General features: G+C 37.0%; 1 protein-coding gene across 2 annotated transcripts in view; it reads left to right on the top strand.

Annotated features, from left to right (window-relative positions):
• The window catches only part of LOC124605924 (integrator complex subunit 5), a 126,845-nt gene extending 111,460 nt beyond the window's left edge, over nt 1-15,385 (top strand). For both annotated transcript variants that reach the window (XM_047137878.1, XM_047137879.1), the window contains 4 exons: nt 619-830; nt 9,283-9,445; nt 10,928-11,373; nt 14,960-15,385. In XM_047137878.1, the coding sequence (XP_046993834.1) occupies nt 619-830; nt 9,283-9,445; nt 10,928-11,373; nt 14,960-15,184 (1,046 nt within the window). In that variant the 3' untranslated portion in view covers nt 15,185-15,385. The remainder of the gene's footprint in view (nt 1-618; nt 831-9,282; nt 9,446-10,927; nt 11,374-14,959) is intronic.
• Nucleotides 15,386-16,298: the final 913 nt, after the last annotated feature.

Genomic DNA, 16,298 nt, shown 5'->3' with positions numbered 1-16,298 from the left:
GTAAGTTGTGAGAGTTGCTTCTTGAAATTACAGAAATAATTTTCCAATTACTAATCAGAAGAAGCACCTTGCTTGAACCTGAACACACTGTAGCTCTCCTCATGCAAATATTCCCATTGCTGAAAGCCAGCACTGTATCACATGTAGCAATATTCATGACTAATTATGAAACAAAAGATTGTGTTCCTGTTCCTTGGTTTGCTATTAACCACGTCTGTCTTACCCCCCACACCCCACTCCAACCGCCTTCAAAGCTCTCTCATCTTCATCACTTACATAATAAATTATTTTCTGCTGACTGTCTTTAAGACATGTGTAATTTATTATTTCTGTAAAATTACAAAGAGGCAGTGTGGCTCGCCAGTCCATACATTCAGAAGGGGAAATTCGTATCACTGGTGATAAACAATTGTGAAAGTAGAAAAAAGTATCCTAGCTTCCAAAACATAAGTCCTTTATTCGGAAGGGGAGAGGAAGGTTAGAATGGAGGGTCAGGTTCCTCAAACTTTAAGATGATAGAGATCCTGTTATGACAACAAGTGCAGACAATAATCTTTTGATTTAATTTAGTGTTTCTTTTTTCTCTCATTATACTAAATTGTGGACTTATTATTACAGATCCAGTAAAACAACAGAGTGGGACAGAAATTTGTTGTCAACTCTTCTCTCACATGTCAGTGAACAGTGCACCAGCTCGAGTGTTGGCACTAAGGCAGCTGGTTGAAGAGTCTCTTTTTAGTACTAAATATGCATATCTCTTTGGAGCTCCATTAGAATCTGGCTGCCCAGTGCAGGAAGATATTAGTTTATTGGATGAACACCACAAACAGGTATATCATTTTAAAAGTTGTTTATTGTTAGTAACTATATGTTCTGTCGTATTTTACAGTAAAGGTTATGTTCAGTGAATTTCAAATGAAAATAGACATATTCATTTCTGGTGCATCTTTCCACAAAAATGTTTAATTTTCCTATTTCCATGGATAAGTCATGAGCCGGTTGTGTCTCAAAGGCTACCTTTCCATCAAACACTGAAGTTTGTAAACACTGCAATATGAAGAAGGATTTCTGTTGCTGAAATGAACTTTGTGCCAAATATTGGATATGTGAAAGTTCTTATATGATTAGGATTGGAGAACTGTGTAAGATCTCTGTCTCTGAGAATTTGTAGCCTCTAAACACAGTGACATAAAAGCTAAGTGGCCAGAGATGTTTCCCTGAAGAATTTACTTTCACATAATGTCTATGAGGCATCGACTGTTGACAGGCTGTGATGAAGAATTTACCAATCAAGCATATCCATCCCATGATAAATGTCAGAATGTCAGATTAATGTGCAGGCCAGGAAATAATAATGCCTGTATCTAGAAGAGGATGTGCTGATTCAGGAACTAACTTGGTCATGCTCCAGTTCAAAGTAGCATGTGTTGTTACCTCACAGTGCAAGAGTTAAAAGTGATTGCAAAAAATACCTTCCCAGGAAACCTACAATACAAGGAAATACCATCTTCACAAAAACTTGTAAGACGGATACTTCTTGAAACAACCGGGAAATTTGATAGAAAGTCGATAAATTTTTCATCCGGGAGAAAACTAGGAAAAAGCCAGGAATTTTTTAGAATTCCAGGAATTTTTCATTGCTTGGTTTTGAGTTAAATTTTTGTAATTTCAACTGAAAAGAACTGATGCTCTAACAAAGAATTTTACTTTAGCCTGCTACTGTACAACAATACTGCAGAAATAGAACATAGACAAGAGAAGAACACTAATGTTAAACTTAAGTTGCAAAGAAAATGCGCCATTTACAACAACAAAATACAGAGCACAGATAAGTGTTCGCCAACAGCAAAATGTGTCAAAGGATTTAGGACATAGACTGGGCAATACCTCATAACAACTGCTTTTGATAAGCATGACATCACAGCTGTTTTTCTAACAGGTTGTGGGAAAAATATTGCAAATGGTGGTTTGAGAAACATTACTTTCAAAGTAAATTTCCTTTTACTTAAGGTGAATTATGTTAATGTGAGAATGTGTGATGAATTTCTTAAATCAAAGAGTGTTTGGATGTCATTCAAAACTTAACATTTTTTGAGGACCAGCCACTGAGAAAAATTTTGAGCCCGGAAGACAAGACCTTAATGCCATCATTCAATATTTTACTGGCACATTTATGTTTGATATATCTTAAAGGGTAACACATGCAAAAAAAGAAAAAAAAACATATGTGAAAGTTTGTAGCTATACGATGCATACATTAATGTAAACGATGAACTTTTCCTGTATGTGTTCTCACTCTGCTTAACAGTGATGTTGCTGTTGGCTGACTACATCATGTATCCTATGTTCTGAGTATCTGCTTTCATTTAGTGGTGAGTTAACATGGCATGAGCCATGACTGGTTGATAAAAGCACATCACAATCTGGATTTCAGTATTTCGGAATCTAACATGTTGTGTTTGGTGGAATTCGTATTTATACTTTTGTAATACGAAAATTTATAGTGTTCATATTACTGCATATCAAAGATCTTTCCAAAATGCATTTTTTTTCTTTCTTTTCTTTTTTTTCTGGGTTTTGTTTCCTAAGTGTGGGGAGTGGTGTATAATATCATTCAAAGAATTGAATTTTTCAGTTCTGAGGGAAAATATACTGTCACTGAACACAGGGAAAGTGTATTTTCACTTAGGAAAATGTTTATTTTTGCAAGGGGAAAAAATATAATTTAACAAGGAAACTTGAGAAAAATCCAGGAAATTTGTTTCCCTATCCATGTATAAACCCTGACTTAATAAGTTTTATCACACGGAACTGGACTACCAAGCTAGCAAAGAAATGTTGTGAAATACTGTTACAGCTGCCGTATTTGATTTCAAAAGGTGCCAGAATAAAGGAGCCATTGCATGTGGATGAGAGCAGATATAAAAACAGCAATGTATGAAAAAATGAAGCTCTGGAATAACAGTGGCCAGTGGTTTATTTAGACAAAGCACAGATTCATTCATACTATGCTGTGAATAAATGTTGCAGAGTGGCAGTATTCAAAGAGTACCTACAAACAACAATGCCAGGCAGCGTAACATTGTTATGAATGCAGAGCTTCATTTCGTGTTCACTTCTCCTCTGACTATCACAGGAAAGCTGCAGGCTATCATGTAGAAATGGGCAGAACAAAATTAAAAGAACTTAGAGACAAGGGAACCTGAACTTTTGGCATTAATTCAAGAGCTCAGACCCCCTCCTTTTCAAGAAAATAATTCCCTACCTACCGCCACCGTACTATCTAGACCAAAATCGTAGCCTTTCGGAGTAGTGTTACTTCAGTGACTTGCTTGTCTGTTTCATTGCTTTTGTGTTCAAGTACCTTTTCAATTAGACTATAAGGCTGAGAGTACCTCTGTACATACCTTTCCACCAGAAGAAATATTTGAGGGGACTTGTACATGAGTAACTGTCAAAAAATAAATTTTTTAAAATTTTTGTCTTAAAAAATTCTCTGTAATTTTCTGAATGAGAAAAAGTTTACTCCCAGGAAAGTGGACCACAGAAAGTACCTCAATTAGAGGAATTTAAAAGTGGCTCCACACACCACAATGTCCCTGTGGCACACAGTGAGCTCTGTTAAAAATAAAGTTTTGCTCTCATTTGTTTTGTTTTTATGACTTTCTAGCCCCTTAAGTTGGCTACACTGCGAAAGCTTTACAGTTGCTTATCTTTTGTCTATACGGAGAGTTTAGTCATTGTTGTTGTTTTGGCACGAATATTTTGTTGACAGCGAAGTAATTGTGTGCATGAGTTTCTTTTAGTGTGCGTGAGTTTCTTATTCCACTTGAAAGAAATGGGAAGAATTAAGTAGTGCGGTACTAAACAATGTAAATTTTATGGAAATCTGTTCACCAAACAGATTAACTCTGCTAATACTGAAATATAACGTGATACAACACTTGAATCACCTTCAACTACTCCAAGTGCTTCGAAGCTAAAACTAAAATATTTGGACAGAGGGCTTGGCAGTATTAATGCTGATAATATAGAGGCACCAACTATTGATTCAGGTTGTGTCATTGTTGAACCCTCTGCTCTATCTGAACTAATAAATAAAGCTTTGCAGTGTAAGGAATGTGGCAATAGTGGTGTGAAGGTAGTTGAGGAGATATGTGCTAAAAGAGGTTGTGCATCAAAATTATGAATTATTTGTAATTTTTGTGATTTAAGCAAATGTAGTTATACTTTTGGTATAACCAAACAGAGTCTGTATAACACAAATATTAATTAAACTTGCTTATGGTACGAGGCATATAGGCAAAGGGTACAGAAGTGCACGAATTTTCTGTGTTCCCCCTACAAGGTGTGACAGGAAGAAGTAGCAATTAATAGTATGAAAAATGCTGTTCCGGAAATTGTAGGCATGAATGACAGCAATACATGTATGTCTGCAGCCCTGGATGCATCTTGGCAATGAAGAGGCCGTAGTTCCCTAACTGGTGTAGTGACAGCTACCTCCTTTGACAATTGTAAAGTCATTTATGTGAAATGTATTACCAAGTACTGTCATGGCTGTGCTAGTGGAACTGAAAATCATAACTGTTTGATTAATTTTAGTGGTTATTGTGGAGGGGTGGAATCTGAAGGTGTTGTGAAGATATTTCACAGGTCATTGGAGAAATATGTGTACATCTTGCCTAGGAGATGGAGACTCAAAAGGGTACCAAAAGTTTGTGATACCAAACCATATGCCGACACAAAAACTGAAAAAAATGGAATGTGTTGGATATGTCCAGAAAAGGTTAGATACAAGATTACGGAACTTGAGGAGGAATTTGAAGGGAAAGAAATTAGCTGATGGTAAGTGCATTAGTGGACGCGGTTGGCTTAAAGATGAAAAAATAGACAGGTTGTAGTATTATTATGGACAAGCCACAAGACAAAATAAAAATGACCTCGAGGGAATGAAAAAGGCAGTATGTGCTACCTTCTTTCATAAATCCTCCACAGATGGCAACCCATGTTATGCCCTCTGCCCACCTGGCAGTGATCCATGGTTTGGCTACCATAGGGCTGTTACTCATGGTGAGACCTACAACCATAAACATTCTTTGCCATCCGCTGTAATGGGAGTTATAAAACCCGTATATAGGGATATTAGTGACACAAGATTATTAGAGAAATATTTATATGGTAGGACTCAAAATCCAAATGAAAGTTTCAACAATTGTACTTGGGAACGGATACCAAAAACTGTTCTAATAGGACTAAATACTTTGAAAATAAGTGGGCTTGATGCTGTTCTATGTTTCAATGATGGTGCAGTGTCAAGACTTAATGTTGTGGAACTGATGAGAGTGCATGGTGGACTAAATATGCATAGAGCTCTAATAGCCATTGACTGAAGGACACTCTTCAAAGCAGAAAAATCAGTGTTGGAAGCCACCAAAGAAGCAAGAATAAGAAGTATGAACAAGAGAAGAGAGGAAGAACAACACAGGAAACAAAATGAACATGGACCTGGAGATGGATTAGTGCCACACAAGTTTAATAAAAAAACACAAGTTTTAATTTGAACTTGAATTTCTGAAAGATAAATTATTTCATGTTCTGGTACACTTTGGCTAAAAACTATTAAAGATAGAGAGCTGAAATTTTGTAGTGTCTTAAAACCTGCTTAACTAAGAAGTAGACTACTCTCCTGACTTACATTTGAAAATAAAATACTTTTTTTTGAAGAAAAACCCTGAATTCATTTCCAAAATTTTTGATACCATCATCAGGATTTCCTTCCAGCGAGCCGGGTAGGAACTTTATGAATGATTTACCTCCATTGGGTTTCTGTCCTGGTATAGCTTTCCCTCTCCACTACATCCCATGATACTCCTCTCCTCTTGAGATCTCCCTTAACCTGGTCTGTCCATCTATTTCTAGGCCGCCCAAATGGTCTTCTTCCTGGTACCTCCATCTCCAAATACTGGCATGGAGTTCGAGTCGGGTGCATTCGCTTCACATGACCGAACCACTTCAGTCTCAAAGCACGCATCCTCTCCTCTGTAGTCAATGTCACCTGCAGGTGTCTCCTTACAAAATCATTCCTGACTCGGTCTCTCCTAGTTTATTGTAGAGCTGACCTAAGGAACTTCATTTCACATGCTTGTGTTTAACTCTCTTCTCTCTTATTTATCACACAGGCCTCTAGACTATACATCATGATTGGCAGGAGATAAATTTTATACATGGTCTGTTTGGCTCTTTGAGGGACTTCCTTGTCCCAGATTAGCTTTCGTACTTGGTGGAAGAAGCTAGATCCTTTTGTTATTCTGTTTAAGACTTCTAGTTTGGTACTTCCATCGCATGATGTGATGCTACCCAGATAATTGAAGCTTTTCACACATTTCCTGCATTTCACACTGTTCCTACTCACAGTTAACTTGAATTTTTTAAATTTTGTGTTCCAGTAATCTAGTCTCCTCTGAACCTCCATTTCCATCTCTTCCCAAATGCCGATGTCAGCAGCAAAAACAAATGTGTTGAGATCTTCATTTTCTTCTTCCTTGATTTCTTTCATGATTGTGTCCATAAGTGTAATGAAGAGTAAAAGGGAGAGCGAACTGCCTTGCTGAACACCTCTCTTTGTCTTAAACAATTTTGATCTTCCACCTCCAACCCGTGCTGCTGTTCCTATAATTGGTGTTCTAGAATTTTCTGCAATCTTTTTTCTATGACCTTTTCCAATATGTTTAGGCTGTTTGATAACAGTGTGCTTCCTTGGTAGTTGGTGCATTTCTTTATACTACCATTTGTGAACAATGATATTATAATTTTGGACAATCATACTTAATTTTTTTTGTACCACAATTTATGACAGCACTGTCATTTCAGTAGTCTGCTTTAAAGATAATAGTGTAAAGAACTTACAGAAAAAGAAATAAATGTTCTACTTTGTTTGTATTTTGAGTAATGTGTACCTATGATTACATAAATAATTAGCATGGTTTATTTCACTTGCAACAAAAATTACTAGTAAAACAAAGTGTAAGAGCTAAAGCTATGGTTCATACATAAAATGGTCCCAAAAGATGTCTTAAAAGATGGTAAGCATTATTCTTTGAGTTACACTGTTCAGAAAACTGACAATTTTTTCAAGGTTTCTCCTGGTGGTATTCATGGACTAGTGCCCTTAAATTGATCACTGGGAATCAAACCCGGGACCTTGGTGTTACTAGCAGAAACAATAACCACTATACTTTCCGGTCATGTGTGTGTGTGTGTGTGTGTGTGTGTGTGTGTGTGTGTGTGTCCTTTGATATTGACTTTTAATGTTGTGACATTAGAAGACTTGATGTCAAGCATACTGGAAGAGAGATACTTTGACAGATGAGGACACTAAAAAATTTGTTTGCACACATTCGAACAAACATTCAGCAAGATCATCTGCGAATGAAACGGAGGATAATAAATCAACTGCTGTGAAACATAGAGACATCAGTAGAGAAGGTAGTTCTATGGATACTGCCAGTGAGCTTCTTGAGTAAGCAATACTAAGCTGTGCTGTTCTATTCGTGTTCTAAGTGTGCACGTCATTCAGGATGTGCAAGATGTGTAGCCTGTGACAGTTCTCCACGTGTAAGAGTGCTGAAGTGGTGTATAGTATTGCTACCTCCCCTCCCTGTTTGTTGGGCATAAATACAATGGTTCTGCCACCCTTGCCAGGTAATGAGTTTACTTTGGCAGTTAATAATTAAATGAACATCTGGAAATATTGACTTTCTTCATACACCTGTTTGAACTCATTTCCAAATACATTTGATTAAGTTGGCATATTCTATCATGTTGATAATACTGTACTCCTGAAATTCTTCCTCTCTCTTTTGTAACTGCCTTTTTCTTAAGTGTAATTTCCTTTGCTGTGTCCATACAGACCTATGTTAAATAATTTTCTCTCTGATCTATGCTTGTTTATTCTACATTATGTAATGCACTGAACTTCTTGCCTAACTCAAATTTGTGTACCTCTTTCTTATAATTTCCTGCTGGATGGATCTGTTTCTTTCTAGCTTCTTGTCTTGAGTACTGCTGCAGTGTGTGGCATCCACTCTGGGCCAGATTAAAGAAAGAAATCATTTCATTAGCATGCTGCTAGATTTTTTAGTGATCAGTACAAGAGTGCATTGGAAATGGTCTGTGAGTGTTGTGGGAATCCTTGAAAGGCAGAAAAAAATGTTTTTGCAAAATGCTGTTAAGGAAGGTTATAGAACATGCTTTTGCAACAGACTGAGGGAACACTTCTACTACCTCCAGTATGCAGCTTGTACAGAACAAAATAAAGAAGGTTAGGTGTCCTATCCAGACTTAGAGGCAGTCACGTTTCCCATGCTCTGTGACTGAAAAGGAAAGGGAATACTAGCAGTGGTACCTAGTTCCTCCACCATGTACTGTTTAATGTCTTGCAGAGCATGTGGGAAGGTGTAAATGTATTCGTTTTTACTCTGCATTTTACAAGTCTTCACTCACTTGAAATTCTAAAGTGGTGTAAGATTATTATATATGTATAGTTTATTTATTTTTTAATAAAATATAATCACTTTTTGTTCTTGTGAATTCTATATTTAATTTTTTTCTTATATAAAAATTTGGAAGTATAAACATGCTGTTCTTATAGGCATATTCTACTTATGCATGACCTCTAGCATTTTTTATTCCATTTTCCACTGAAGAACTGTCTTTGGGTTTTGATCTGTTTTCCCAGTGAAATCCTCCATTATCATCTTTCAGTGGGATTTTCTGTCATTTATCAGTTTCTGTAACTCATCAAAGTGATCTTCTACTTCCCCATCAGAATCAAATGGCTTCAACAATTTGTGAGGAATACTTTTTGTTTACTTTTAAAACAAGTATTGCTGTTCTGTCCAAAATGCCTTCAGTGTCTGCAATATTGTTTCAAATTTTCATGTTTACAATAAAATGTACACCTGGAATTCCTCCTTGCTATATTTCTGTGTAGTAAAACATGACCTGTATTTTTAGTTATGTTAGATCCGCCTTTAGGCCACACTTCTGATGACCATGTTTATGTAATTTTGTTTAGTTTAACTCCAGCTCCACTAGCCTATCTTTAGATCCTAGACTACTACCTCCTGAAACCTGGGAAGTTTATCTAAGAAATTGTAATTCAGTTTGAAGCAACTTGTTATGTTGAAATTCTTTCATTATTTGTTGCAGTCGGTAGTAGTAAAAGAAATTCATTCATTATTTGTTTGCAATCAGTAGTAGTAAAATTTCTTCTGTTGACAGGGCACAACAGCACTTGTGGTACAACGTCGATCATCCTTATTCCATACCAACAACCAGACGAAAGCACAGCCAGATCCAGATGCCTGTCTTTCACCAGATGTAGTAGCCAACAACACTTGCTTGCTAATTGAGGTCATCAAAGCATGCTGTGCAAACCCAAATGGTAATACTAACTTAGTGTACATACATTTCATATCATTATTTCCTTTCTTTATTTTAATTCCTTATTCTGTTTTATACTTCTTTACTCATCTTCTGTAGCTTCTACTGATAATAGCGGCGCTTTTCAATCACATTTTGTACTGCCCTATTATTTCTGTGCCACTGTATGATCTGTTGACACCTTGCAATATCTGATAAATTTACTCCCTGCAATAAGTTTTCCAGAATTTTAACCTTATTTTGTTGTTAATACTGTTGATAGTCTTTCCTCTTCATTACCTCTTTTCTCTGGTAAGGTAGTGCATGTGATCATTTTATTGTTCTGTGTATCACCTTTGGCTCTTGTCCTCATATTTACCCTCCTTCTCTCATTCTTCTACACTAAAGATTTCATAGGGAGGCTATGAGTGGCTTCAATTTGATAAATATGATTTATTGATACCCTTTGTACATTGATCAAATATGAAATGAGCATTCAAAACATAGAAACTAGTGTAGACGGAATGCACATAGCAACATGCATAACCCAGCAAACATAAGATTGCACTTGGCCAGCTAAATATTTTCACATACCATTTTACACCTGTTTATCTTTCCACTAGAACAGTCTGTAGTTTCTATTTTTTCTGAAGTGCTCATTTCCCGACATAGTTCTTTATGGTGATTCAGTGCAGATATTCGTATACTTAGCTGATGAAGTATGTCGCCTGTTGTCAACAGATTTCAGAGTAATACAGTTTTACCTGCAAGACTGCCTCTAGCATGTACATGTTGGGTTACTGTCAGTGCAGACACTCACATCCTATGAGTATGTACTCAGGTTATTGGCTTCAGGAGTTAAGCTGACAATGGAGAGGAATAAACATGCACCTCAGAACTTCTCCAGTGAGAATTTCCTCTTCAGCGTATTGTAGATGCCTGCCACCTACCTATCTTCAACTTTAAGTAATTGCTCCCATTGTTGTCTATGAGCTTTTCATTTCCACACCACCACGAGATAACTACTACCATTCTCCTGTATTTATTTATTTTTTTTTCCTTTTTGGCCTCTGCTTTACAATTTGCAGAAGGCCGTGTCATTTCCCAGTGCTGCTTCTCAGTTGCTTTCTTTTTATTCCTTTTCCTCTTTTGGTATCCATTTTTCTGTAATCTGTGCTAATATTCTCAACCTATTCTTTTCTTCTGTGATTTGCAAACTAAATTCCCTCCAGGGGCATGGAAGATTTTCACTACTTAATATTGGAATAGTATGTGGATTCAGTTTGATGATAACTTTCATGGACAAATTCCTCTCCATACAAAGACAATTAGTTTCAGTTGTTATTGCTTAATTATAAGATATAACATAATTGCAGTGACTTTTGCGTTGTACATTATATTGTAGCATTGAAAGAAAGAAAGAAATTAAAGAATATCTTTTTACATTTTTTATTGTGTCATGGTTCTTTACAGCAGTTGGTAAAAATGGTATGTTTGTTCACAGTTGCCAAAGCCCAGGATGGTAATCAACTGCCTGTGCAACATCCTATTTCTCTAGAGGCTGTAACCAGTATCGCCCTGCTGCTTGTAGAACTAATATCGCCTGATGTAATGTACAACGGTTTGCCGTGGCCAGAGGAGGACTTTTGTAAAGTGACAGTGGAACGTGATCTACACATTCGACGTGTTTTCGAAGAGCGACCTTTGGCATGGGTGCTTGCCCGCTTCACTGCACAGCACCGACCAGCATTGTGCTACTGCTCTGTGTTACTCCGTGCGCTAACAGCCACACTACTTTCTCAGTGGAGTGGGAGTGGAGGGACGGAGGTGCGACGACCTGCAATTATTGCAACTACAGTACGCCTGCTTGAACTGATGTCCTTAGGCCAGCTTCTTCCACCACCACTGTCTGCTTTAGGTGATGTTGTGACACGTGTCCGCTCCCATGAGGTAATCAGCATTACAGTACATCTCTTATTGGTCCTTAAAAATAAAAATCAAAATTCGTTACTAATTCTTTAACTGAGACGAGATAGTTTTCTTTTTGTATTTTGTTTATTTCATTCTGTGAATTATTTTTGTACAGTTTTATGTCTAGATTTATCAAGCTTGTAAAGAAGTTCTTAATACCTTACTTTATGGAACACTAATTGTTGTAAAAGAACAACTGATCATAACAAACTTCGATCACCCACAATCATATAACAACATTCTTAAGTACTGTGTTGGTGGTTCAAACTTAAACACACAAAACAGAGTTTTAGTTTATTGGCCGATATAGAAGGAATGGCAGTCATGTGTAGATCATGTAATTCTTGTAAATTACTGGAATGAATTTAGGACATACGAACTGCAGATCTATCATATGTGGTATATGTTCAAAAATATTTATATTTGGCAAATTTGGAGTGCAGGGCTTCTAGAGAATTTATCACAGTCTATATTTTGAGAAAGGATTCTGCTGAAAGACTGTGTATCATGCCATGATAATTGATGCTACTTTGAAGTATGATTTAACTTACAAATCAACTTGTTTCTGTGTTCCATGGTTCAATCACAATTTTCCTGTGGCTGCTGTAATAAAAACATTGAGAGGTAATGGTACTAATATAGTTGTCAACTGAAGAGACCAATTTCCAAAAGTATACCATGAATTGTGTAACTGAATCACTTGTACTATCTCCAGTATTATGCTTCACTACCGTATTTACTCGAATCAAAGCCACACTTTTTTCCGGTTTTTGTAATCCAAAAAATCACCTGCGGCTTAGAATCGAGTGCAAAGTAAGCGGAAGTTCTGAAAAATGTTGGTAGGTGCCGCCACAACTAACTTCAGCTGTTGAATATATGTAGCGCTACACAGGCATGCTTTGCAGGCACAAAGATAAATACTGGCGCCAAAACCTCTGAGTCAGTAAATAAATTTAAAAAAAAGGTGGAAGACGAGCTTTTTTTTTCTCCGCCCCGAGTTTCGACCACTACATTTTCATACATTATCCAGAGAAGTAAATACAAATTCCGTATTGTTCCTCTTCGAATGTAGCAGCATTTCGATGTACTATGAAAATCTGACTGGCAAGACTGTTTGGGATGTTTGTCAATATGGCCAACTCTACGTTCTGAATTTTTTCCTACCTGTGAGAAGAGATGGTTGCTAATAGGAACTTTTATGAATTGTGAATCACATGTAGTATTCTCTTCACCATAAGAATAATACGAATATAAACATTTTGCCATGTATTCTTTCATGTTTGCTGTGACTCTAATTTCTGTGCAGAATGTAATGAATAAAAGAGGCGTCTGCAAAGATTTCCAAACGGCGAAAAATTTTAGCTAAACTCTCATTCAGAACATCTTCTATCATACGCAGTCTATTATTTGGTTCTTGTTGATCATTATCAAAGAAAGCAGCAGTGTAAGTAACAACAAATACCAGTCTCTTGCCATTGTTTCGCTAATGAGACAATTCCTCTCTTTTTTTATCGTAAGCAGCGGTAGTGCGCACAAAAGCGAGCGGCGACAGGTCGTAAACACACATTATCAGAATGCAACAAACAATGCATGACACAGTACAATAATGCATTTTCAGCTTAGAGTGATGTAAACACCTATAACAAAGAGAACAACACTTATCAGATCAAAGAAAAATAAGCAATCGATTTAAACCAGATGAAACACGTGAAAAAGGAAGGGTTCCCGTATAAATACGGATGGAGCGCCTGACGCATAGCAGTGGCTACCTGGTAAAGCTTAACTGCTAAGCTTACAACTTGAACCAAACTACTGTAGCTGTATCGTCATTCATTCGACCTAAATTGTGTCTCATATTACAATGGACCAACTTTGTTTTGATTTGGAGGTGCGGCCTAAAACTTTTCTCTCCCTTGAATTTCGAGTCTCAAATTTCAGATGCGGCTTAGATTCGGGAAAATTTTTTTTCCTTGATTTCGAGTCTCATTTTTCAGGTGCGGCTTAGATTCGATTAAATACGGTATTTATAGTGTTGCAGATTACTGGTTGTTCTGTTTTACAGAACAGGCGTATCTCCAGTGCCCACATTCTAGGATAATTGTGTCATTTTTTTGATTCTCGTTCTCCACCAGAAGGTTATCAAAGCCTGTTCATTGATGTTAATGAATATTTCGTACAATGTGACTTGGTCATCAGTGCCCATATCGATGAAAAGAAGTAAAACATATTTGATAAAACAGTAAACACTTACACACTCTGCTGTATAACTATCTATAAATATTGTAAATAAAAACCTGAATCTTTGTCAAACTTACATTAAAAGGAAAGTGGTACAACAGACAACAGTCAAAACTGTTAACACTGATTCAGTGACTGGTTCATGATGAACTACAAAAAAGGATGAACATGCCATTTGGAGACATACAGCTGATCAAATGGTGTGGGTAGGTAACTGGTTGACACACAGAACCCTAAAATTTGTCACAAATTCATAACATCATTTCAAAAAGTAGAGATCAGGATATTATCAAGACAAATTACAACCTCGTTTTAAAAGCAAGATATTGTCAATTAAATTATGAAACTACCACTCGGCACAGAAGATAGTCATTTGTCAAAAGACGTGGTCCAATTCTTTGACTTGTTAACGTGACCTCTTTTCATCCGAGCAAGTAAAGTTACATCTGATAGGATCTTGTAGTCAGCTTCACTTGGTATAGCTTGTTGTTTTGTATTTCTGGCTGAACTGTGAGTTAGTAGCATGCAGTAGAATAGTACACTGCATTACAAAACATTTCTTAGTGGCTTGTCTGGCTTCTTTGTCAGCTTTCTCATCCCTGTGGATTCCCATATGTAACAACATTCAGCAAAACAATAATCCCTTGTCTTCTTATGGTCATAAGACTAGTTTGCCTCACTATCGTGGAACCCCCCCCCCCCTATAAAATTTTGTATATACCCTGAGCAGTACTTGGGCAGTCTAAGAATATGAGGAAGTATTTGTTTCACTCAATGACTGAATAGCTTCTCCGTATCCCCAACACTTGTTATAAGGCTTACAAATCATCTTTTGTTGTTAAAGAAAGCTATGTGTGGCACTTTGCATTGATTTTTAGTTATGATTTATGATGTGTGCTGTTCTGGATGGATGAGCAGATAGCTCTGAGGAACAATGCTTTACTAGACATGGTCTTATTGAAGGTGGCATGCCTATCCCTATCACAAACCTTTAGAATGATATACCAGTCAGTTATAAGGAGATCCACAGTTTAATCTGAACTCCAAACTACTGTGCAACCTGGCATTTTTCACTTATGTAAATCATTGCCAGAGATGAAAGAACTAAGAAGTGGCAGAAAAAGGAATTGTGAACCAGCTGAGGTTTGAACCCGAAAACCTGGAACCTTTGGATTTGTAGTTGTGACACTTACCCACACAAAATGTCTGTACAAACACTGAACCAGTTTCATAATTTTTTGTTAGAAATGTTATGCATGTTGCTTGTAACCATGGCTGTCACAAAAATATTATGTAGTCCTTAATACTACAATGCTTTTCCCCCCAGGTTGTACAATTATTGCGAGACTGCGTGTGGAACTACATGCGTGACCAGGTACCATCTCCTGCTCTTTTCACCCAAGATAGCACTGGACTTATGTGGAGGGATCCTACACTTTCTACACCTGGACCTCAGTATACCAGCACGCTGAGATTCATAATACAGAGCAATATAGAACAGCTTGGGAGCCTCCATGCTCAGTTGTTCCACACCACATCACAAGAAGAATAATAATAACATGCAAAAAATATATGTTGGTGCCTTCACTCCTCAATTTTGTAAAATGTTGTATATTTTGTACTTATCTACTGTGTAGACAAAGTGTTTTGTATTCCTCTATCATTACATGAAAGTGTTCTATGTGTAGATAATTGGAAGTGTACTATAGGTATACTTAATATTTTGCTTACTTTTAATATATTTTCAACAATGTTTTTTTGTTTCTTTTAAAAATTCTTTGACCTGTCCTTATCTTTCAAAAGAATGCAACATTTACAGAGGTTGGACACCATGGAAAAACCCGTAACACACAGACATTGCATTTTGTTTCTCCCTGTACTGTATAATCTCTCTGTATCATCAGTTGCCAGTGTGTCAGTTTATGTTGTGATGTATTTATTGAACATACAAACTTCCAATGAAGGAGAATGGTCAGTGACTGATGCCTATTTGACCTAATGTGCCTGGCAGTAGAGTTCTTGGGAGACCTTCATCTGCAATCAGAGTAGTGGAGGAAAAGAATGAAGGCTTTCATGACTGGATGACATAACTGCTGGTAAACCTTTTGGGGTATAAGGCTGTGGTCCACAAAACTCTCATGTTCCTAACTTTTCATCCAGATTTGTGCCGGAAATCTTCAGAGGCATTTGTTCTCTGTTGAGTCTTGCTGAGTGAGAAGTCTGGCGTCTGAGAGTGACATATATACTGTAGAAAAAGGGGCATGGCTAAAGAAACACAAAATTTTTTGCCGACTAGGGTTATAGACAGACTGGCTGTAGCAGAGCATGATCTTCAGCCAGGAAGTCACAAAGTGAAGTTTTCTGAAACAAAAATTTTATCTACGATGACAAGCTATTATCCACAGCTATGTAGAGAAGCCATTAAAATGTGTAAACATAGGGATAATTTTAATAGAAAAGATGAGACCATGAAGTGTAGCAACATATGGGCAGTAGCTCTGCAGAATCGCTAAACATTTTTTTGTCTGTGACAAGATGACAATCAGTAGTTAAGTTCTATCTTTGACAAGAATCATCTGTGCTTATCACGTGTAACTCCAACCATGTCCCTTTTTCTGCAGTATATATGTTACTCTCAGATGCCTGACCCGTCAGTTGGCAAGACT

The sequence above is a fragment of the Schistocerca americana genome, chromosome 3 (assembly GCF_021461395.2).
Source record: "Schistocerca americana isolate TAMUIC-IGC-003095 chromosome 3, iqSchAmer2.1, whole genome shotgun sequence".
Lineage (NCBI taxonomy): Eukaryota > Metazoa > Arthropoda > Insecta > Orthoptera > Acrididae > Schistocerca > Schistocerca americana.
This window is presented reverse-complemented; position numbering and strand designations above follow the sequence as displayed.